General features: G+C 36.2%; 1 protein-coding gene across 1 annotated transcript in view; it reads right to left on the reverse strand.

Annotated features, from left to right (window-relative positions):
* Positions 1-3,185: 3,185 nt before the first annotated feature.
* LOC144449805 (cytosolic arginine sensor for mTORC1 subunit 2-like) overlaps positions 3,186-27,353 on the reverse strand; it is a 49,149-nt gene continuing 24,981 nt past the window's right edge. Inside the window, exons 3-9 of the mRNA XM_078140378.1 lie at positions 22,258-22,445; positions 13,141-13,273; positions 11,529-11,655; positions 10,171-10,269; positions 8,218-8,300; positions 7,029-7,123; positions 3,186-3,356 (exon numbers count right to left, since the gene is read on the reverse strand). Of these exons, the coding sequence (XP_077996504.1) occupies positions 3,186-3,356; positions 7,029-7,123; positions 8,218-8,300; positions 10,171-10,269; positions 11,529-11,655; positions 13,141-13,273; positions 22,258-22,445 (896 nt within the window). The remainder of the gene's footprint in view (positions 3,357-7,028; positions 7,124-8,217; positions 8,301-10,170; positions 10,270-11,528; positions 11,656-13,140; positions 13,274-22,257; positions 22,446-27,353) is intronic.

Here is a 27,353-nt window from a genome sequence, read left to right on the forward strand (position 1 = left end):
AAGTACATGTACACTCACATTCCTTGATGACTAACAGCTCTAATGTGACTGTAAAGTACATGTACACTCACATTCCTTGATGACTAACAGCTCTAATGTGATAGTAAAGTATATGTACACTTACATTCCTTGATGACTATTAACAGATCTAATATGATTGTAAAGTACATATACACTCACATTCCTTGATGACTAACAGTTCTAATATGATTGTAAAGTACATGTACACTCACATTCCTTGATGACTAACAGATCTAATGTGATTGTAAAGTACATGTACACTCACATTCCTTGATGACTAACAGATCTAATATGATTGTAAAGTACATGTACACTCACATTCCTTGATGGCTAACAGCTCTAAGGTGATTGTAAAGTACATGTACACTCACATTCCTTGATGACTAACAGCTCTAATGTGACTGTAAAGTACATGTACACTCACATTCCTTGATGACTAACAGCTCTAATGTGATTGTAAAGTACATGCACACTCACATTCCTTGATGACTATTAACAGATCTAATATGATTGTAAAGTACATATACACTCACATTCCTTGATGACTAACAGTTCTAATATGATTGTAAAGTACATGTACACTCACATTCCTTGATGGCTAACAGCTCTAAGGTGATTGTAAAGTACATGTACACTCACATTCCTTGATGACTAACAGCTCTAATGTGATTGTAAAGTACATGTACACTCACATTCCTTGATGGCTAACAGCTCTAAGGTGATTGTAAAGTACATGTACACTCACATTCCTTGATGACTAACAGTTCTAATGTGATTGTAAAGTACATGTACACTCACATTCCTTGATGACTAACAGCTCTAATGTGATTGTAAAGTACATGTACACTCACATTCCTTGATGACTAACAGCTCTAATGTGATTGTAAAGTACATGCACACTCACATTCCTTGATGACTAACAGATCTAATGTGATTGTAAAGTACATGTACACTCACATTCCTTGATGACTAACAGATCTAATGTGATTGTAAAGTACATGTACACTCACATTCCTTGATGACTAACAGCTCTAATGTGTTTGTAAAGTACATGTACACTCACATTCCTTGATGGCTAACAGCTCTAAGGTGATTGTAAAGTACATGTACACTCACATTCCTTGATCTTTAATATAGCAGTGTTTTATATTGTTCACCATTGGTGGTGAGCTTACTCTTTGAAAGTCATGGATGTTTCTGTTTTGCAAATACGACACTTGTAAAGAAGTATGGATTCACGAAGCCTGGTATTTTCGTTGTGGTGCAAATAACCGAACCACCTACAGATACATCAGTGGTGTGTATGTGTGGCAGAGGGTACATGCAATGAAATGGACAGTGCACTCTGCTAGGAGAGTGCAACCAACTGAAACGGCAAAACAGAAATAGCAGATTATAGCCATAACTTCCTTTGAGTGACGAAACATGTTAACATTGGTGATAAATTATGACATAGTTATCAGCCGCTTTTTAGGAATTCAAAGAATCTTATTTTTTTCCAATGTGAGTATTTTGTTATCTTTGCATGAAATCTACCAGATTTTTCAACTATTTGTAAAGCATAATTGCAGTAAAAAAAAATAATAAAGATACCATCAGTGACAATATTTGTCAGACGATATTTGTCAGACTGTTTTATAACTGACTATAATGCTAACTGTAAACGTTTTGAGTTGTCAATACTATATCTATCCCATCTATTTCAGTAATCGTCAACTTTAAACTTTTACGTCCTGAACCATGATCAATAAACACTACCTCCATTCTGTATAAGTCAGTCATTTAAAAAATAATCAACATACATATATATACAACTATTATCGTGAACCATGGCTTTTCCAAATTCATCTCTGTAGTAGCCATACTGCAACAATATACAATACTGTCCCTTCTTGGGTCACCCCCCCCCCCCAATCACTAATAGTATGACCTTTAGTCTTCTAAGTGGATTATTCCACTTCACAAAATAGGGAGATTGGAATTCTACAATACTTGAACTATCAGGGAGTGTAATTATTCCTCCCTTAAAATTTACCATGACCCTTAGTGTTCACTGGTGGATCATTCCACTTAATATGGACAAAGGGGTGACTACATTGGTTCTTACTCTATAACTAGTGTTAAAGAAGAGTATATGTGTATGTAATCACCCGAAAAGTGGTACAAACTACTGTTTTGGTGTTCCCTTAGTGGATTACACCACTTAGAAAATGAAACAGGGGTGGTTACATTGAAATATTGATAAATTACACAACTATATTGGTGGTATGTATAACTACTTCCACCCCTGAAAAAAAGTGGTATGATCTTGCTGTCTAATTACAATGCACAAGATAATTTGAGCGCTACGATAATCCTAGACTGAGAGATTGGTCACTATGTCAGTATGTTTACAGGTTGAACCTAACAGCAACGAACCTTTCACTCTACAACATGTATTGGTCTATATGCTGTATAATATGCCACATTATGGTTATCACTGAAAGATAGATGATTTCATGGTTTGTTCACACACACTGTTTTTAGAGAAAGTGACTGGGGAACTCATGTAAGTTTTTACCTACTTACCACCCTTAAAAAAAACCCACTGTTTTAGCCCTTACTTTGCAAAATCTTGTGATGATTACCTGTGAAATGGTCCGAAGTTCAATAACCAGAATATGCCATATTGTACCTCTCCCCCCATGTAAATAACTGATACAGTGACTTGTTTTTTTCATAATGGATCATTCCATTTCAAAACAAGGGGTGTTCAGGTTGTTAAATCACAAATGACACCCAAAATGAATATTTTGTTTTTACTGAAAATTGTCTTGTACTTGTAAAACCTTGAATATACCTATCTGTCACTGTCTAGCTATATAACTTGTTTGAGTAGTATGGCCTGATCTGAAACAAAACTACGACAAAAGTTCTGTTTCAAAATAAAATCTCTCAGAGAAACCAACAAATATATTAAACAAACTTCTCATCCCCAAAGCTTTGCTTCTTTCATAAACAAATACAAATTGTTATCAGTGTACAGCTCCTGACACAAACAAGATTGTCAGTATACCAAAAATACGTCAGCAACTAATCAATTCTACTTTTATACATATACATATATATATACACATGTTCCTAAAATATAACAAAAATATTAAAATTGGACATTATAACTTGGTTCAATAATACGCCGTATCTTTGTCATTTGGATTCCTCTTTGGTAGTTTTTGGTCAGATTGATCATTGATGTGAATTTCATCACTGCCGTCTTCGTTTTCTTCACGGACAGTTGGTAGTTGCTGTCTGCTTTTCAAGATCTGAATCACACTGTCTGCGTCCTCCTCTGGAACCTATCAACAAACAAATCAAGAAACACAATAAGATTCCTACCCTTGATAACCATGAAGGGCGCCCTCAATTAACTTCTGGTGAAGTATGCCCTAAAATGTACTTTTCTTGTGAAGTGCGCCCTCAAGTACTATTCTGATGAAGTGCGCCCTCTATATACTTTCCTGATGAAGTGCCCCTTTAAATAAATTTGGTTAAGCTTTTAAGCTACATCCTTTCTGCATTGAGTAAGAAAAGAGGCAAGTTACTTGTTTCTAGATCTACCATACAAATATTTGAAAAAAGGCAAGTTTCTATATGAAAGTCAAGGCAGCAGTAGTTACATATTTTTCTATATATTCATTTCCTCGTGTTGATTTGAGCACTTTAGTAGTGCATTCACAAATACAAATATTTTGTGATTAAGTTCTTGATCCCGCCAACTATCACATCATTTGCATAACTCTCTTTTTTTGTTTTAAATACACTGAAGATGTAGTTGTAAATGACAGCATTTCAGGATTAAGGTGAATGAATTCAGTAAATATTTCACTACATAAAACAGTACCTAGTTGTAACTACTGTTGCCTTGACGTACTTTACTTTGCTGCAAGATGGTGTCTCTTAACTTTGTGAAGTTCTATAGTCAGTTACAAAGGAGAGAATATTACTTCTATTACACCTTCTATTTTGACTGAGTCACTCATTTTAAAACATCAAAAGTGTTCCATTCCATTTTGCTTCCACACAAAATATTCGAAAGCTCTATGATTGGTTTACATGTCATAACAGATAATCTGATTGGTGGTAGTCAGTAAAGTATAGCCCAATAGGGTGATTCGTAACATACACAGGCTACCATGATGACAGAGTCCATTTTTAATATATACAAATGAATTCCTCATGGTGGAGGAGAGACGGTCTTTCTTTGTGGCCTAAATATTCACCTGTTTGGCTCATGGGTGGAAATAATTTGAAAGCTGCCATACTTGGCGGATAAATTGTAGATGTGAAGTTAATCAGTTAGTATTAATGCAAAATGAATAATGATGTTAAATGTATATTATAACAAAACTCACAAACATGGTTTAGAAGTTACTGGGTATGTGTCATTCTTTTGGTTACTGGGTCTAAGGTAAATGGCCACATACTATTTGTCATTCTATTGGTTACTGGGTCTAAGTTAAATAGCCATATGGTATATGTCATTCTATTGGTTACTGGGTCTAAGTTAAATAGCCATATGGTATATGTCATTCTATTGGTTACTGGGTCTAAGTTAAATAGCCATATGGTATGTGTCATTCTATTGGTTACTGGGTCTAGGTTAAATAGCCATATAGTATGTGTCATTCTATTGGTTACTGGGTCTAGGTTAAATAGCCATATAGTATGAGTCATTCTATTGGTTACTGGGTCTAGGTTAAATAGCCATATAGTATGTGTCATTCTATTGGTTACTGGGTCTAGGTTAAAAAGCCATATGGTATGTGTCATTCTATTGGTTACTGGGTCTAGGTTAAATAGCCATATAGTATGTGTCATTCTATTGGTTACTGGGTCTAGGTTAAAAAGCCATATGGTATGTGTCATTCTATTGGTTACTGGGTCTAGGTTAAATAGCCATATGGTATGTGTCATTCTATTGGTTACTGGGTATAGGTTAAATAGCCATATAGTATGTGTCATTCTATTGGTTACTGGGTCTAGGTTAAAAAGCCATATAGTATGTGTCATTCTATTGGTTACTGGGTCTAAGTTAAATAGCCATATAGTATGTGTCATTCTATTGGTTACTGGGTCTAAGTTAAATAGCCATATAGTATGTGTCATTCTATTGGTTACTGGGTCTAAGTTAAATAGCCATATGGTATGTGTCATTCTATTGGTTACTGGGTCTAGGTTAAATAGCCATATAGTATGTGTCATTCTATTGGTTACTGGGTCTAGGTTAAATAGCCATATAGTATGTGTCATTCTATTGGTTACTGGGTCTAGGTTAAAAAGCCATATAGTATGTGTCATTCTATTGGTTACTGGGTCTAGGTTAAATAGCCATATGGTATGTGTCATTCTATTGGTTACTGGGTCTAGGTTAAAAAGCCATATGGTATGTGTCATTCTATTGGTTACTGGGTCTAAAGGGTTAAATAGCCATATAGTATGTGTCATTCTATTGGTTACTGGGTCTAAAGGGTTAAATAGCCATATAGTATGTGTCATTCTATTGGTTACTGGGTCTAAAGGGTTAAATAGCCATATAGTATGTGTCATTCTATTGGTTACTGGGTCTAAAGGGTTAAATAGCCATATAGTATGTGTCATTCTATTGGTTACTGGGTCTAAAGGGTTAAATAGCCATATAGTATCGGTACATGCTATTCTATTGGTTACTGGGCACAAAAAATGTCTCAGCCACTCTGAGGTAAGGATTACTGTGAATGCAAGAATTTAGTGTGCAATTGATGGAGAGAGGTAAGTCAAGAAATTAGAGAAATATGTGTTTAATAAATATTGTGGAAATTCAGTTGAGAATGTATATTTAAAAAACAAATTGTTGACTTTTCATGGCAACTTGTTACGTCATCTTCTGTGTGAAGGACCATGATAATTCAACCAGCGTCATGGTAATGTATAATGTGCAACTCATATGACAAAGTATTTAATTTATAAGGAGAACGCTGAATGCCCATAGATGACAAATTTCCCTGACTATAAAAAGTCTTTAATTTTCCTTAATCTCTGGCATGTGAAAGCTTGTTCATGAAGGATTTTCCATAATAGAAGAAATTTGGAGGTTCACTTTTTTGTTTTCAAGGAGTTAACACCGTATTCAGCGGCCATATTGGATTCTAAAATGACTAAATTTTGAAATAATTTTGACCTCTATTTAATTCATATTGAATGTGATGAAATATCCTCCAGCTGACTATTTCTAACTTCAAAACCTTAGCAAAACACAGATGATCATGGTCCAGTGAGACACACAACAAGTTGCAAAATGAAACCTAATTTCAAAAAGACAATGCCATTCTCATCTGTATTGTCCCTTAACATTGAATCAGAATATTCAGGGATTAGGAAAAGGAACTAACAGATACATTCTCCACATAACTATAATGAACCATCTTTAACTCTTTAAAGAAATTCATGCGAAAAATAATCAATATGTGTTCCACTACACAAAATGGCCATATCTTTACAATATGGTGCAAATTTTGTTATCAATATTGTGGTTGAGAGTGACTTACAATATCAGTATGCCTTCAATAGCTTTTAATTTTTTTTCTTAGTTTTTAATATCACTTCAAAACATATGTATCACAATTAAGCTTCAAAATGTCAGTGGAGAATGGCTCTTCAATATTACATGAACTTTGAACTTTGACATTAAACACATGCAGTGTCTTACCAAGGTATGGTCTGTGAGAAATGTACTGATGTAGTATGTAGATATGTCTGCTTCAGCCAAAGGTTGCGAGATCTGTGCTGCTATGCCACACTCCTCTGAACAAAACAAATACAGCCAACAAAGAAAAAAAACTATTGAAAAAAGTGGCATTCCCTGCAGCTTGAATAAGTAAGTTTTCAGAATGACTTTGCAAGCTGCATGACATAGCTTAGGAATATACCATTTCATGATAGGAGATGTAGCATGACAAAAGGGGGGATTTTTTTGAGTGTTTTTTCCTTACCAATGTGTATCCTTTGGTATAGGTACTGATGTAATAGACAAAGAAGCCGGCTTCTGTGATTGGATGTGAGTATTGGGCAATAATTCCACTTTCCTCTGAATGGAAAAACAACTCCAGTCAGCTGAAAAATCTACCTACTGCCTTTTAGTAATTTCCAGAATATAACATTGTGTAGTAAGAATTCAAGCAACAAGAGGTCACACCAATAATTACACTGTGCAATATCTTACCCACAACTCTCTCTGATTGGCATGCTTGGAAGTTCCTTATTTTATAACTTCTTCAATAACCCATATTTGTCAATATTTTAAGCATAGTAATTATGTTTAATTAATATGTAAAAAAAGTATGTTTGGGAATCAAAAATAAAGTTCTAAATTTTGCATAAAATGTGCTAACAAGTAAATGAAACATGTACTGTGAATAAAACACTTTTCAATGTCAAAGTATCAATAACTTGGGTAAACAGTGTGTATGATGAGTTTTAGTATGTAAATTTCTTTTGTCATACCTATTCAAATAAATCTATATCTTTGGCAAACACATTAACAGGTGCATATATTTTCCTTAGTTTTGTGGAAAATATTTTGCATGTCTTTCAAGAAAATCTTTTGACAAATTTCTAAAATTGCTACTCCTTCTACAATAAATCATTGATACCAGAACCAATGAAAATATATATTCAGAAACTCATCAGTGTCAATTCTACGTTTTGAAAATGGCAAAAATATTCTTACAAAATCCTGTACACAGGTGAGATTTGTCTGACTTCAAGGAGCTGATGTCCAACAGTACAAATCAGAGAGAGAGTTGTGGGTAAAATCTTGTACAGTGAATTAGTTTATATCAGACTAATGAACAAAATAGTATACCCTAATCAATAATGGTACAATCCATATAGAGTGCCCTCACATGGGGACTACTTTATGAATAAATTACTGACACTCATAATAAAGCTGCAATTCTCTGAATCTGTCTGTCCATTAAAATAAAAGGCACTTTTTTATTGCACAAAAATTCCAAACTATCAGAATGATATTTTTGCAGCATATGAACTCTATAGTTATTATAAAAATCACTTTAATTGATTTTAATATTATCCTTTTACATCTAAGCACACATTGATTGACTTGTATAATATGAATACCAAAGAAGAATTGTAAATGACCTTTGAGTCAGAAGAACTTACCAAATCCGAGGGGTGCCCCTCCTATCCTGATCATCCTCCAACACTCTCCAGCGGTACTTCCAAATAAGGAATTTCGGGGGAACCTGGATAATGAAACAGTGATGTAACCTTAACAATTTGTTCTTGATACACTTTCTCCAGAATAAAAGAAAGACTGAATATTACATTAACTACACTTAGACATGACACACAATATCTTCTGTTACAGCATGTACTGTTGTCTGTATCTGTATCTGTATATCTGTACCTGTATCTGTATCTGTATCTGTATCTGTATCTGTATCTGTATCTGTATAAATACATCAAATGACCAGATAACTGATATGTGATCGACGGAAAGAGAGAATTAAGGCACCTAGTCGTGCTGGATGGATGCCTTAAAGACATCAATAGTTCCACCTTTAACTACGCTATCTTCAAGCTTGTTCCAGTCTATGTCTATTATTGTTCATGGGAAGAATGAGTTTTTGGAGATGTCTGTATTACAGTTTGGTATCTGGTAGCAACGAGAACTGTTTGTAGCCCTCAATTGCCTTGGTTTTATTGATCTTTTTGGTCTTTCTGGTATAAGGTAGGTGTCTGCATGAATACCCGGTAACAGGCCATCAGCAGTCTTGTATAGTCGTATTCATGTTGAGGTTTGATGTTGTGTTGTTGGAGCATTTTATGGATACTTCCAGGTTCTCTGCTTTTGTAGTTGGTGGTTAATAGATGAATCTTGTCGCTAGTCATTGAATGTGTTCTGCTGATTTGTTAATACTATGTTGGCAAGTGAAAACTAACTCCAGTGTTTGCAAACCCTTAGGCTAATAGTATCAAGTTATGATGAGACGGTCACATTTTGAAATTTTCAAGATAAAATGCCAGTTATTCAATTCATTTTTCATGAAAAAGATAAGGTGATAAAATCAGTAATAATCCAATGTGCATGCAAGGCATACAATGTTACTGAACAGTAATAAGCTTCAACAGATGATTCTCCATGAGATCTGATAACCTACAGTAGACATCTCTAAATCTGGGTTAACCTTTGACCTTTCCTAGCATTCATAGTACCAGGCACATTTATAGAACACTGGTAACATTATTTTTTCTTTTCATAGCATACCATAATTTATTGTTTTGGTTTTTGATACTCATAATAACACTGTACTGTACTTGTTGATAGTATTTACATTGTAGTATGCTATGCTATGCTACCGTATGCTATGGAGTTTCATTTAAAACCAACCTTGTTTGTTGGGTAACTTGTCTCTACAGCTTGTTTTCTACAAAGTACGACACTGTGACATATTCAGAGATAGCCATTTTCTCTTTATTCTTTCACAAAATTTCCATCTACTTGCAAACAGCATATCAGATCAGATGTACATTGGTAGTATCCTATCATACTCTGTGCTACACCAAATCTTGTACCCCTACCCCCACCTAACCTCCAAATCTTGTACCCTACCCCCACCCCACCTCCAAATCTTGTACCCCTACCCCCACCTAACCTCCAAATCTTGTACCCTACCCCCACCCCACCTCCAAATCTTGTACCCCTACCCCCACCTAACCTCCAAATCTTGTACCCTACCCACACCCCACCTCCAAAATTACAAAAATGTTGATGATGTACATCACCAATGAGACAACAGGATTTGACTGAACACAAGTTGGTTGAAATAACTGCCTAAGCTTGACCACTCTCTCTGCATGGAACAAGAGTTTCCTAGGCCTTAGACAGAGAAAAACTATTTGTATTTGTTCTGATCTGAAACTGAAAGTTTAAATCTGCCTTGGACCTGCTGAACAAATCTATGATCATTATCAATAAAGTTGGTCCAGGAATAACTCTTAGAGTAAACTTGTAAGAAGTCACATGTACACATTCTTACAATATTTGTTGATGTGTGAATTGAATTCTATCAAATCAGGCATTGAATCTGATCAAGGGATACTCATACTTACTTGGAAAGTGCATCATTGTCCATGACTAGCGAGATTTCACCGTCAACCACAGAGTAGGAAAAGAACCTATCATGTCCATCCTGGAGAGGAGATAGCAAACTAAACACAGAATCAGAGTATATGTTAATATTCTACACTTGAAGGATATACCCATATCACCTACCCTTATCATTAACACTCTCACTCAACCCGTGGCAGCAGCACACACTGATGACAGACCAATAGATGACAGACCAACTTTGTCCTGACTGTTTGGTCCTTTCAAATACAATGACAACAAACAAAGTATTTGTTGTTGAATCACACACTGTCATCATTCAGTGCAGTTTACCAATTGAAAGCAAGTAGGTGAAGAAAACCCATCAACATCATATTTTGACCCTTATGGGTGATAACATAACATATATATGAAGATTGTCAAGTATGTTGACATTTGACCTTTGAATAGCTAGATCCATTCAATCTTTCAAACCTCTTTTGGAAGTGATTTTTAAAAATGAACCTCATATGAATCTCAGGAGATGTGCTTAAACACTAATAGACTAAGCATCAATTCAAATGTGTCATAATTTGTACAAGATGTAAATGTACCCGGCCATCAAATATTGTAATATTGTCATTATCATAGCGTTACAGTCAAAACAGAATACAAGTACATGTATATCAAAGATGTATATCTCAACTGAAGCATGGCTGGGGTCAGAGGTCAAGAGGCAAACAGCTTGTATTGTGTATTCATAAAGTTATGCACATTTTTTAATATGATACAACACTGTCATCATTTAAGATATGAGTATATCACTAATATCATAATATAATAATGTGACTTTGACATTGAGGATTCCAGTTTGAGAATTTATTATTTGATAGATAGGTTAACCATAGACAGAGGAGAAGTGTCTATGGGTTTATAGTCAACAATGTACTGTACTTTTAGCTTCTGTAACGACCCCTGTTCTAATCTTATGCATTTGGAGTCTTGTAGGTTCACTTGTGATTTTAAACATTAGGTTCACAAGTTTGGAAGGGGGAGGGGGGGGGGGGGGGGGGGGAGGTATGGTCTTGTAGGTTCACAAGCATGGGAGGGGGTTGTAGATACATAAGCTGGGGGATGTAGTCTTGCAGGTACACATGCTGGGGGGTGTAGTTTTGTATAGGTTCACAAGCGGGGGGGGGGGGGGGGGGGGGGGGGGGGGGGGGGGTAGCAACATTGTACATTATCCATTGTATGAAATATACGATACAGTTCCATGTTTGAATACACACAATACATTGTAATTTTGCTAAGTCCATCTCTGACACCTACTTTGTAATATTAGCTTTGACTATGGCATAAATGACTTTATATGAACACTGACCTGTCAGCATAGAACATAATTTCAAGCAGTGCACACGATACATTAGGCAGTGTTTCTGGGTGTAGACTTCTGATAGAGAATCTATTCAGTGGTACAATGAACGGATGAACAATGGGTCTAGGAGTACCTGGAACAAATACAAATACATTCAATGTTATTATAATAATAGTGACTAAGTGTTTTCTAAATCAGATATTTATATTTCACTATATGCAAATGAAATGATAACACAAGACACCCACTGTTATATTATGTTATGTTATGTTATGTTATGTTATGCTATGTTATGTTATCACTTTTTTCTATATGTATGTGCTGGGTGACAAGCTGTTGAAATGCACTGAGTGAAAAACGAAAATGATGTATTTATAGATCAGAACTTATTACGTATGGTGTAAGTATGACAGACATAGCCATGTAGCAGATTTTGTGGCGCTTACACTGTTGATGGCCTAAATTTAGGTGTATACGAGTGGTACTGGCAGACTGACCAGTTGTCAAATCTCTCAGACTATTATTATAAGAATTAACATTGTAACAGCTGTGATATTATGAAAACTAACACTTGTCCAATATAGAAATCACACCAGTGGATCAAAACGTTATTCCAATGGTACATATACCAGGAACATTTTTATATGGACTAAGGGGTAACATCAAAAGTTCAGTATAATATATCTAACTTAATTGCTTAAGTTAGGTCCCAGACCCCCCCCCCCCCCCCCCCCATCTAACTTAACTGACCTAAAATTGAAAATCGTTTCAGACTTATACTGTATACTTCCACTTTCAAACAACGTACCAATATACTACTGAATTATAAATAAAAACAGAAAACCATTTTAACCGTGTACCGCTGATAAATCGGACAGAGTGTACGTAGTGTTATAGGTCAAATCAGCGTAAGGTGTCCCTATATTTTGCTAATGCTGTATACCAAATATTATTACATATATTGTATGTACCAGTGATTACCTGTATTAATATACACACACTATATGTACTTGCATTGCAGTGCAATAACATTAAACATTACCAATGTTTCTGTTAGCAAGCTTCAATCATTACTCTACATAAATCTATCTTCACAGACTTCTCAACATGAAACCTCAACTTTATGGGAATGATTTTAAGAACTTGATTTTCAGGAAAATTGGTCCCCGAGACACAGAATGACATGCCAAGTTGTAACAAACTCCAATTGGTCCCCGAGACACAGAATGACATGCCAAGTTGTAACAAACTCCAATTGGTCCCCGAGACACAGAATGACATGCCAAGTTGTAACAAACTCCAATTGGTCCCCGAGACACAGAATGACATGCCAAGTTGTAACAAACTCCAATTGGTCCCTGAGACACAGAATGACATGCCAAGTTGTAACAAACTCCAATTGGTCCCTGAGATTCATTCTGACATTGACAAGTTGTAACAAACTCCAATAGCAAAGATTATGTCAACTAATTGCATCACTGGGTTGTACATAACTTGTAGAGAAAAGTTTTACTGAGATGGCTACAACCAATCACATGTGTCGTAAGTGATAAACCTACAACAATCAAAGGTGTCGTAAGTGACAAACTCAGATTGGGATCACATGTGTTATACTAACCCGGATCTTGCAGCTTGTCTTCATCGACAGGGTGGCTTGACGGAACTGGCAAGGTTTCACCATCTTTTTCCTGGAAGACTTTAAAATTTGCCGACAGACACTCAATTGCTATTTCTAACTCATCTTCTTTGATCTGTCAGAACAAAACAAAGACAAGGCTTTGATAAATAACAAGAAATTGACTGGAGGAGGAGGAGGAGGGGGGAGGAATGAATGAAGAGAAGGGAAGGGGATTGAGTCAAGAGACGGTAGTGAATTAAGAAACATTTAACACTATAACAGCTTGCTTTCCTGTGTGGGTGAAAAGAGGAAATTTTGAGAAACACAAGATAAATACCATTACCACCACTTAAATAGAATAAATTTTGAATTCTTTCTCCTTTTTATTACAAAGGACACTTAAAGTTTGCAGGTTTTATTAAATATAAGATTTTGTATAAATTACTTGAATGAATAATATATATCATTTTACAAAATTGAGGCACAATTGAAATCAATTTTTATTTATAAGTGATAGATCTAGTGATCTTTTCCCTGATTAACATACATGTACATGCATTAATGGTTTCATTAAATTCTTTAACAAGTGTGTGAATGGCAGACATTAATTCTTTTCTTCAGTTATTACTGTAATAGGTCTTTTTATGGATTTGTAAAATTGTGAAGATTTGATGATAAAGTGATACAAGCTGAGTTGTTAAAACTTTTTACTGAAGTGAAAATACTTTTATAATAAAACACTGACTATTAGTAAACTATACTTAGTCAAGTACAATGTATAATATTAAAATGTTGATGTATGTATTCTGTGGCTCTACAATTGTCTTCTGCCATTGATAAAACCATACATTGCATAGGAGGGATTTCCTCTACAATTGTCTTCTGCCATTGATAAAACCATACATTGCATAGGAGGGATTTCCTCTACAATTGTCTTCTGCCATTGATAAAACCATACATTGCATAGGAGGGATTTCCTCTACAATTGTCTTCTGCCATTGATAAAACCATACATTGCATAGGAGGGATTTCCTCTACAATTGTCTTCTGCCATTGATAAAACCATACATTGCATAGGAAGGATTTCCTCTACAATTGTCTTCTGCCATTGATAAAACCATACATTGCATAGGAGAGATTTCCTCTACAATTGTCTTCTGCCATTGATAAAACCATACATTGCATAGGAAGGATTTCCTCTACAATTGTCTTCTGCCATTGATAAAACCATACATTGCATAGGAGGGATTTCCTCTACAATTGTCTTCTGCCATTGATAAAACCATACATTGCATAGGAAGGATTTCCTCTACAATTGTCTTCTGCCATTAATAAAACCATACATTGCATAGGAGGGATTTCCTCTACAATTGTCTTCTGCCATTGATAAAACCATACATTGCATAGGAAGGATTTCCTCTACAATTGTCTTCTGCCATTGATAAAACCATACATTGCATAGGAGGGATTTCCTCTACATTTGTCTTCTGCCATTGATAAAACCATACATTGCATAGGAGGGATTTCCTCTACAATTGTCTTCTGCCATTGATAAAACCATACATTGCATAGGAGGGATTTCCTCTACAATTGTCTTCTGCCATTGATAAAACCATACATTGCATAGGAGGGATTTCCTCTACATTTGTAAACACATACAATAAATTATTTCATTGGAAGTCATATCTTTATGCCAAGTTTGAATTCAGTCAATTGCATGTGATGCGTTAAGTAGAGAACTGCGAATAGCTTCTTATGTATAGTGTGGGGGCATATGGTAGATTTTTGGGTTTCATGTGAAATTCATGTTAATTTTTGCCAACATATATCATTGTGTTCCCCATCATCTGAGCAATTAAAAAATATATGTTGGCAATTTTTATTTCAATATTAAGGGTAATTTTTGCAGCAATATCATAAATGATGTAAAATCATGTTTTTTCTGTATATTGACGGCAAATTGCTTTATATCTGTATAAATGTACTTATGGGCATCCTGTAGACGATAAACTTGTAGACTGTTGTATAATTTTGCATTTTAATCACAATATTATAAATTCTGGCTTATTTATTTGCATATCATTTGCATATTATGTATGATGCTTCAGGTTTCTTTGATTTCCTGTATTGTTTGATGTTACTGATTGCTATTCTTTCAAAAATGTATGCCAACCATGAATTATTTCAGTTACTATGAATACTCTGGTTGGTTTAGGGAGCCTTCAGTATTTACAGGGGGCGGAGGAAATCACACATGGTCTGCTAAGAAAAACATGACCCTCCCCCCCCCCCCCCATTCTCCATTCGTAAAAAGTGACCCTCCCCTTTGTCCCATTTTGTAAAACATGACCCTCCCCATGACAACTGCATATACTGAACATTAATCAATATTCCCATTAATGGTAGTATATGTACAAATATACAGTGTCAAAATGATTTAATGTGTATGTATAATATAATTTATATGTATACATACACATTAAATCATTTTGACGCTGTATATTTGTACATATACTACCATTGCAGGAGTTAACGCCTGTGATCAGAACGAAAAAAAGTCTACTTCTTATCACTATCAAACTGACAAGTATTGGTACAAAAACAACACCGGGCGCACCCCTCTGTTGTAGGTTCATGCACATACATGTACTTGTCTGTGGTTCACACGACTCTTTTATCGGTTTGTCTGTGCCTGTGAACGTTTGTCATGTTGTAACATAACATTTGAGTGTAAGCTTATATAATGCAACGTAATAGTCTGTCTGGTCCTAAAAATAAACTTACAGTGTATAGATTATATGTTGAGTTGTGGGCGAAAAATCGCCAACACACATGACAATACAACAAAACATATACTAGTACACGACATTCAAATCTGCATTGAATACTTACAACAGATGTGATCGTGGAGTTTGTAGTTTAGCAACTCCGCTTGTGTACGGTCCTTTTCGAAATCTCTTGAACTGATTTTGAAATCTAAACGACAGAAGTCGCTTGTTATCAAGTGTACATACACACATTAAAAATATTCCTTTTCAGATCTGGCATCTGGTTTTAATACGTATCTACACATGTAGTATTGAATCCTGGACAGGTACATTCTACACAGGATATAGAGTCCAAGTTTAGGTCTACACAAAATTTTGAAATTTTACCCCTCAATATTAGCATACAAGTTACATAAATTGGACCTCCTGCAAATATTAGATAGAAAAGAAACATCACTCAGTAAAACACCTTTAGAAACCTTCAGAATGTTTCACCCCCACTTTTGACCAATTGAGATACTTTCTATACTATTGATCAAAAATATGTTTATATCAGATGTAAACTGAATGCCTTCAATAAAGGCAAAACTTTAGATTGCTGTTCCTTCACGCCTTGTCGAAAGAAAAATTCTGCGCTACCGAACATGATATTGCATATCCATTAGTTACTACATCAATAAATAAAACGTAGCTTTGGAACTTATTGTTCATATCCTCTTCTGTAAAAGTTTGGTGTATTTTTAACCCGCTGTAACTTTCACTAGAGTCCACCATTTTAGTTAACAATATAAGAAAAGTCATATTTGACCATGTCTTTCCACCGGGGTAAATCTTTAGCAGAAGATGTGTAAATGTGGTGAGTATGAGACGAAGTGACACCTTTGACTTAATTTACCCCCGGTGATCTCTCCCCTGGGGGCTGTAAACAGTCAAAAGTGTCACTTTGTCTCATACTACCCCTTGACAGAGATGGTAGTTAGGTGGGTCACAGGTATGGTAAAGGTTGGGTAAAGGTGGGTAAATTTGACTTTTCGTATAGTAAACCTCAACTGAATCTCTTCTTTCGTGCCAGTAAAATCAATTTAATACTAGACAATAATTTTGAAAAAAAAATAATCAGGTCTACAACTCAAGTAGTTGTTTTGTCAACTATTTTTGTCCTTGTTACGACGTCTACTCAAATAAAACCTACCTAAGAGTACCCATTCATTCTCATTCAGGCTAATAGCCTACCATCCACAGACACTACCACGATCTAGGTTAGTGTAATATGTTCACCTTATGCTTATGAGATTCACCAAGTTTTATTACAAAAGGGCGATGGATATATTCACTTGTTTCAAAGATGGTAGACTGTAATTTGCTAGTTAAATTTCAGTAATTGTACGTGTATTTACTGTATTAATGGCTTACATGCATTTCACACGAAAACCCATATGCCCCTGCACTAGTATGTAGTAAAAATAATAATTATGCCGCAAAACGTACAAACTCAGTTTGTGCCCCTTTGTATACAGTATATGTAAATCTGAAAAAATAATAGACAAGCTGTGAGACTTTCCCTTAAATGCCGCTGAAGACAGATGAAAATTGCACTCTAAACAATAGTTTTCATTCACCTGTTGAGGGCGCATGTTTGTCAAAGAAAATTGTCATCAATTTTGGCATTACAGGTCAATGTAATGAGAAGGCGAGATTTTGAACAAATATTTCAGGAAAATGCAATTTTTTAAAAATCTAAGCTTACGTAGATCTGAGTAATAATAGCCAATACTATCCTTTTCCTATGTCTGGTTATTTGACTTGAAAAGTTACAAATAAATCTAAAACAAAATTTAGTATTCTTGTCTCATCTTTGGAAGACAAAACAGGATTGAAAGTAATCATTAGATGTTATTTTGGGACAAGACTGCAGACTGATAAATGATCCAGTGATAGCATCACAATTAAAAGATATTTGACTGTGATTACACAAGGCTTTCAACCAGCTGTGTATTATTGATGTCTACTGCTTGTCTGTCTTTCTGTTTTATAACTCTAAGTCTACAGATGTGACTTTTAGCCAGTTTCTTGTTTATTACAGATTTTGGACTGCACTCCCTCCCCCTCTCATTGAAACCCTTTCACTTGAATGAACATCTTTCAAAACAGGCTTAATGAACACTACCCTTTGATTGATCCCCCCCCCCCCCCCCCCATTGGCATGATACTTCTAAGGAAGCTATGCCAATTGCTTATCCACTGAGATTCAATTTTTTATGGTTAAAGTAGAATGTGCCTAAGAAATCAAAGTTCTTATTCACAATATATCCAACTTTGCCATTTGAAAGCTTGTTCCTGGTTCCTTTGAAATAATAAATTGTGTTTTCACAGTTCACTGTCTTGTTTTCAAGGAAATCAACAATCTCTTATTTTGCCATACAGTTATCACAGTATTCGGCAGCCATATTGGATTCTAAAATGACTAAATTTTGATATCATTTGACCTCTATATCAAAACTTTGAATGGATAACCAGAGAAGTTTTCATTAATTTTAACGGTATGGGTTTGTGTTTAATTTGAACAAAATAACAGCAAAACTCAAAGTAAATAGTGCTTATTTTCTACACATAAACACAGACAAGTAAGACATAGTCGTAATATTTCCGATGTTTACATGACGGTTCATGCAGCTTGTGTGTGTATTTTGACAAGGTGATGAAAATTACATCTATTGTCTATTGCTGTGATTGTTGTACATGTACTTTAGCAAGGGAGTATTTAAAGCAGGCATGAGTTTGAGATAGTCAATACAAATCCCATGCAATGTATAAACTGTTGGTATGTTCAAATATCTCACGATATTCGTCTGTTGAACGGCATCCAATCCATGTCTTTTTGGGAAATCATAACCATTTTGTTGATAAGGGATTAGTCTTTATTTGTTTACAACAATGTGGAAACTGGAGGGAGTAATTTTTACTCAAGACTACTGTTCGGACAATGAGAGAAGTTCCGTTGTGAATCTGTTTCTTTTACTTGTCTGTGACATATGGTGTACTTACCATAAGCTAGATAGTGAATGTTTACAGAAAGGATAGAAGTATGGCGGAGAAATTAACATCTTGTGAGAGTACTCTTAGAGAGTTAGCTATACATTTATATAACGTTATCGTTTATTGAACATTGAAGTAGTTGAAAACATGAATAAATCTTTTTTATTATTCCTCCTGTCCCCTGTGGTACCCAGTATAAAAAGGTACATACATTTACAAAAAGTCACTTATTTCATGTCTTTTCTTAATTTGCGTTAACTTTGTGATTTCTAAATCAATTTCTCAACTGAAACTTTCTCAAGTCTTTTAGATAAAATAGGCTATAAATATTGAGTGTGTGTGTACACATATTCTTGAATAAGTGTGTGCAACTTCTAAGATGATCTCTGCTCTTAAAAACTATCTAAGTGGATATTATGTGATGTCAAATGTATGTACCCATGCTGTTTGAGGCCATGAATACAAAATATCTTGAAGCTGCACTGGCTGCAAGCGAACACTTTTTTGAAAATGTTTTATTACAAATTAGATACAATGACTTAGTCATAATACCGGTACATGTATTTTACACCCTGAACAGTACTGAATCACCTATATGGCTGAACATATTTTTTTTGAAGCTGTATACATTATACATCAAATCAATACTAAGAGTAAGATTTCTGGGTCCCCATCCAAAATTTAGCACCCTCAATGACAATCAAACTTTAAACCTGTTTCTATACTGCTTAAGTTATGGATAAATATCAACCACTAATTAACATGTACAATGTCTAATTATTGGTATTCTAATAATTTTCAGTAAATATATTGTGGTTGTCTGGTCAAAGAACGATACTACTGTACTATAACTATTATTGGGTAAATCTGACAAATATTATGCATATTATGTATGTAAGATTGTGTGCAACACAAGTGTGAGACTTTGTGTAAATGTGACTTGTATATAATGGATTCCTACTTCAGTATAATTAAAGTGGCTAGATCTCCGACAAAAGACAAATTGTACCTGCCATTAGAAATGGGCATGCCATATCATCCATCAACTCTGTTGTCACATATTCTTCACGTCCCTAGATATTGAAATGTCAAGAAACTTGATTGATCTTCAGGTGTCTGTATTTTAACCAAGTCACAAAAGTAAGCAATGGATTGTTTTGATGCAAATATCATTTCAATAGGACTATTACTAATGGTACAAGACTATCTCTAACGGCTAATTCACTTGCTTTGTCATTTTACCTTTGCACTCAGTGGACCAATGTCATCCACTTTTGGTCACATGTAGACTAACAACTCACTGTGCCAGATATGGTGTAAATAGCGACAATTCCACAACTTGAAGTTTGTGTGTACGTGTAAGAGTGTGATTGCTGGTAGTAGTACATGTACACCATACATACTGATACATAATGCATGTAAATTAAATTACTGGTGTTGTAAAGCTTATATTTTATCAAATGCTTCTGTGCTAACCGAATACAAAAACAGTTAACTTCAACTAGTTTTGCACCCGAGTTGGCTTTTTCAAGGAAACTATAGATTATAAAAATTCACAATTTTGACCTATGATATACTTTTACATTTTCAAAGAATTTCAATTTGTTTCATTCAATAAATTTAATCTTCATAAAGTTTTAATGTGTGTAAATTCATTCTTGAAATTTCAGAAAATATGGTAGATCACATTTTCTTCTGTACTGGCTTTTGTGGAGTATTTGGGAAGCAAAAATTGCAATCCAAGTGTCTTGCATGAATGTTATTGTATATTAGTGAAGCCATAAGGATTACATATAGGATCATTCTTTTGTTCTGGACCAACTTTTTCAACAGCTCTGTCAGAAAACTGTTTTTCATATCTAGTCTTAATCCTAATCTGAACTGAGCTTTTAAATCAATGAATTAATCTCCTTTAATTCACATGTCTCCACACAATAATTATAAATGTCATCCTACAATCTCTAACTCACATTCTTCATTGAATAGTTTAGTAATGTTTCAACCCCAGTTCATCACATCAGTGTTATCATACTACATGTATTAAAGGCTTGTATGGGATCATTCTTTTGTTGTGGACCAACTCTTTCTATAAGCTCTGACAATTTGTTTTCACATCTATAATAGATTTTATATCCTAATCCAAAGTGGGCCATTACAGAATCTTCACACAAACTGATCTAAAGATAACATGATTAATAACTAATTCTAGTTGTGGATCATCTACACGCTATGATGTTACATCATCAAATTTACATGGAAGCCATTGTAACCTTGGAGATCAATTATGCAGTCATTAGTCAAGATAATTAATAACCAACATTAAGTTGATACAGAATCAGAAAAATCCAGCAACAATTAGAACACACTGAAACTTGCCCACCCGACCCCTTCCTCATTATTGAATATCATTTTTTCTGTGTTAATCTTTCATATATACAGACACCATTTCAGTGCATTCACACTGTTCTCCCAATGGAACCTGTTGCAAGATTACATACACAGAAAAAAAGAAAAAAAAAGGGGGATAAACCAGGACAAAAAGTTACTGAGGCACAGTGTACCAGTACTTTACAAAAGATATCTACTTACATTACCAGACTACATACTTAAGATGTCTTTTAAATATCGATGAGTTTGGAGCTGATCTTATGGATAGGGGTAGATTGTTCCGTAGAACAACACCACTATAGTGAAATGCCCGTTTCCCATATTCAGTTTTAACTGTAGGGATGTAAATGTTACCTTTACTGGCCTGTCTTTTGTTATGATGATGAATTTGGTTGGAAAGACTGACCATTTCAGTGAGGTAATTACATGTCCCTATTACCAGTTACGGATTTGTAGATTGGTGAAATAATTCTCGCTACCTGCAATACAATTCTACACATCACTGTGGAGTCAAATGGAACGAAGTCGCGCGACAACGCGTTCTAATGTCGACAACTACACTTCCGGTCGGCTATGCTAATACACAGGAATGTTTCTTTCCCATTTTCAGTTGTAGACATCTCTTGTAATTTTGCTCTGGAAAGATACGGTACATATTTAAATTTCCCACCTCCATAATTATATGAGCTTAAAACTTGCATTTATCTTATTTATTACAAATTAAACTGTTTGGGAGAAACATTCACACATATTGACATAGGCGACCAGAAGTGTAGGTGTCGACAAATGCAAGTGCGGTCGCGAGACTGCGTGCCATTTGACTCCTTAGCGATGCATAGAATTGTATTGCAGATAGCGAGAATTGGCAAAAAATTATCATACCCCATGATAATCATCTAATGGTAAGTTAGATAACTTGACTTACCAGAATGAAATCTGTTTGGTAAGTAGACATACAGAAGACAGACACATGGTAATCAGCCAATGGTAAAATAACAGATTTGGCTATCTTGGTAAGCCCAGACACTTTGTTGGTTGCATAGGCTCCCACAGCAACATTCAACACACGCCATTTGTTTGGTTGTACTTTCACCTTCTCATGTTTGGGTATTTCTGATGAAAACGAAAAGAAAGAACCATTGTCAGTTTTGATACTCATCTACCACTACTCTGGTATGAAAATGATATGTCAATAAAATCTATCGATATAATACATTTCATTCAATTTCACAGAAAGCCTTCACATTCAAACAAACAACAGTAAAAAGTCACTGAAAACAAAGATACCCTTAGATACCATCATATGAGAAAAAACACTATACTAGACTCATTTCACGAAGTGTGAACAACAGGATTAATGCCATCAAGGTTTCTCATCAGCCCTCAAGGGACGAGTATTTTGTGCAGTCTATTACTTAGCTTCTTACCAATGTACATGTACACATCTCAAGTATTTTATGAGTATATAATGGAATTCTAGTTAGTGTGAAAATAATGTAAAATGTCAGGGTTTAATCTAACTAGACAGATGACTACTGACACTGGTAGCGGTGAAATCAAGATCAAGTTATGACTGTCACGGCATAGCTTACAGCTGCACTAGACAGATGACTACTGACACTGGTAGTGGTGAAATCAAGATAAAGTTATGACTGTCACGGCATAGCTTACAGCTGCACTAGGTGCAACCCAGTTTTGTGTTCACACCAAAAAAAAACGTGCTCCTAATGCAATCACAATTTCACCCTGTTACTACTGTTACAGTAGTACTTCTTGATACAATCAATGTCTTATTATTAGAGTTTTAACAATTTGTAGTGAATATATTGTTGATTGATTAAAATATAACACTCAATTACAGCTAGTACAGCACAACTGGCTGGCACAACACTCAATTACAACTAGTGCAGCACAACTGGCTGGCACAACACTCAATTACAACTAGTGCAGCACAACTGGCTGGCACAACACTCAATTACAGCTAGTGCAGCACAACTGGCTGGCACAACACTCAATTACAGCTAGTGTAGCACAACTGGCTGGCACAACACTCAATTACAGCTAGTGCAGCACAACTGGCTGGCACAACACTCAATTACAGCTAGTGTAGCACAACTGGCTGGCACAACACTCAATTACAACTAGTGCAGCACAACTGGCTGGCACAACACTCAATTACAGCTAGTGCAGCACAACTGGCTGGCATAACACTCAATTACAACTAGTGCAGCACAACTGGCTGGCACAACACTCAATTACAGCTAGTGCAGCACAACTGGCTGGCACAACACTCAATTACAACTAGTGTAGCACAACTGGCTGGCACAACACTCAATTACAGCTAGTGCAGCACAACTGGCTGGCATAACACTCAATTACAGCTAGTGCAGCACAACTGGCTGGCACAACACTCAATTACAACTAGTGCAGCACAACTGGCTGGCATAACACTCAATTACAACTAGTGCAGCACAACTGGCTGGCACAACACTCAATTACAGCTAGTGCAGCACAACTGGCTGGCATAACACTCGATTACAACTAGTGCAGCACAACTGGCTGGCATAACACTCAATTACAGCTAGTGAAGCACAACTGGCTGGCACAACACTCAATTACAGCTAGTGCAGCACAACTGGCTGGCACAACACTCAATTACAACTAGTGCAGCACAACTGGCTGGCACAACACTCAATTACAGCTAGTGCAGCACAACTGGCTGGCACAACACTCAATTACAACTAGTGCAGCACAACTGGCTGGCACAACACTCAATTACAGCTAGTGCAGCACAACTGGCTGGCACAACACTCAATTACAACTAGTGCAGCACAACTGGAACACTCAATTACAACTAGTACAGCACAACTGGCTGGCATAACACTCAATTACAGCTAGTGCAGCACAACTGGCTGGCATAACACTCAATTACAGCTAGTGAAGCACAACTGGCTGGCACAACACTCAATTACAGCTAGTGCAGCACAACTGGCTGGCACAACACTCAATTACAACTAGTGCAGCACAACTGGCTGGCACAACACTCAATTACAGCTAGTGCAGCACAACTGGCTGGCACAACACTCAATTACAACTAGTGCAGCACAACTGGCTGGCACAACACTCAATTACAGCTAGTGCAGCACAACTGGCTGGCACAACACTCAATTACAACTAGTGCAGCACAACTGGCTGGCATAACACTCAATTACAACTAGTGCAGCACAACTGGCTGGCACAACACTCAATTACAGCTAGTGCAGCACAACTGGCTGGCATAACACTCAATTACAACTAGTGCAGCACAACTGGCTGGCATAACACTCAATTACAGCTCGTGAAGCACAACTGGCTGGCACAACACTCAATTACAGCTAGTGCAGCACAACTGGCTGGCACAACACTCAATTACAACTAGTGCAGCACAACTGGCTGGCACAACACTCAATTACAGCTAGTGCAGCACAACTGGCTGGCACAACACTCAATTACAGCTAGTGCAGCACAACTGGCTGGCACAACACTCAATTACAGCTAGTGCAGCACAACTGGCTGGCACAACACTCAATTACAGCTAGTGCAGCACAACTGGAACACTCAATTACAACTAGTACAGCACAACTGGCTGGCATAACACTCAATTACAGCTAGTGCAGCACAACTGGCTGGCATAACACTCAATTACAGCTAGTGAAGCACAACTGGCTGGCACAACACTCAATTACAGCTAGTGCAGCACAACTGGCTGGCACAACACTCAATTACAACTAGTGCAGCACAACTGGCTGGCACAACACTCAATTACAGCTAGTGCAGCACAACTGGCTGGCACAACACTCAATTACAACTAGTGCAGCACAACTGGCTGGCACAACACTCAATTACAGCTAGTGCAGCACAACTGGCTGGCACAACACTCAATTACAACTAGTGCAGCACAACTGGAACACTCAATTACAACTAGTACAGCACAACTGGCTGGCATAACACTCAATTACAGCTAGTGCAGCACAACTGGCTGGCACAACACTCAATTACAGCTAGTGCAGCACAACTGGCTGGCATAACACTCAATTACAACTAGTGCAGCACAACTGGCTGGCACAACACTCAATTACAGCTAGTGCAGCACAACTGGCTGGCACAACACTCAATTACAGCTAGTGCAGCACAACTGGCTGGCATAACACTCAATTACAACTAGTGCAGCACAACTGGCTGGCATAACACTCAATTACAACTAGTGCAGCACAACTGGCTGGCACAACACTCAATTACAACTAGTACAGCACAACTGGCTGGCATAACACTCAATTACAACTAGTACAGCACAACTGGCTGGCACAACACTCAATTACAACTAGTGCAGCACAACTGGCTGGCATAACACTCAATTATAGCTAGTGCAGCACAACTGGATGGCACAACACTCAATTACAGCTAGTGCAGCACAACTGGCTGGCATAACACTCAATTACAACTAATGCAGCACAACTGGCTGGCATAACACTCAATTACAACTAGTGCAGCACAACTGGCTGGCACAACACTCAATTACAGCTAGTGCACCACAACTGGCTGGCACAACACTCAATTATAACTAGTGCAGCACAACTGGCTGGCACAACACTCAATTACAACTAGTGCAGCACAACTGGCTGGCATAACACTCAATTACAGCTAGTGCAGCACAACTGGCTGGCACAACACTCAATTACAGCTAGTGCAGTACAACTGGCTGGCATAACACTCAATTACAACTAGTACAGCACAACTGGCTGGCATAACACAAACTGGTACAGGGTCATGTCTCTACTAGACAACATATTTTCTTGCACTTAGATTCCAGTAATACACAATGTCATTATCTGCTTTTTGTCTTTTTTAGTCCTCTCTTCAACAACATCTGAAAAGACTTGGTCAAGCTCTCATATTTAACTCACATAAATTTTACCAGAAATGCCATTTTTCCTTGCACTTATGTTATTACACCTGAAAATACTCAGATGGCACCAGTATGCCCCAGCTCTCTAAAGGCTCTAAGACAATTTGATGAACTATACTAGCACCGAAATTTCTTGTGGCAAACCATAATTTGGTGTTCGCTATCTCTTCCTATGTAGTGACTTGCAAGAAGGAAACACATTTTGTATTTCATTACAGCACGCATGCAGGTCAGCACAGGATTTAGAATTATGATTAATATTCATAATTGCTAAATTTAGGTTTCCATAATGATAATCCCATATGTAAAATATGGAAAAAACGGGCATTCCATTATATAAAGTATGTTTGCATAAGAACATCAATGACATGTGCCATTAGTATTAAAATCAATGTATTCACTTGTACATGTACCGGTATACATGTACATGTATGCTGGTACACTACATGTTGACAGACCTGTACATCATCCATGTATAAAGTATTATTTAGATTATGGTACATGTACTGCAAAAGTTAAAATCGTTGAGTTGCTGAAACATTTCAGCACGGTTCCACTGCAAAATTATGATTCGATGTGTTGGATACTAAGCGAAATAAGACAGCCAATCAAATTGCCACAAAATGACCAAACTACTGTGAGTGAATGCTTGAGGGCGCTGTTTATGAAATTCTCCATCAAAGAAATATTCATATTCCTTCACTTTCAAATGAATAAATTATGCTTAGTGGTTGCAGTGTTTATTCTTAGTTCTATACAATATATATCAGTCATGCTATCTAACATCATACTATGGCCTTTGAAATGATATATTGCATCATTCTCTAAGTAGCTACTATGAACACTGAATGTTTTTAAGAAGTATTGTAATTAAGATTTATGATGGAGATGATGAATAAACCTACACTAGCTATAACTGAAGTATCATTTTTTTCAATCAGACAATCAACAATATTTTCACTGAAAATTGTAAAAATATTGATAATTAGATATTGTATCATGTTAATTAGAGGTCTGTTATATCTATAAGTAGTATTGTAGTAATTTGTGATTCATTGCGGCATCAATTTTGGGTA

This window comes from Glandiceps talaboti, chromosome 18 (assembly GCF_964340395.1).
Source record: "Glandiceps talaboti chromosome 18, keGlaTala1.1, whole genome shotgun sequence".
NCBI classification, from domain to species: Eukaryota; Metazoa; Hemichordata; class Enteropneusta; family Spengelidae; genus Glandiceps; species Glandiceps talaboti.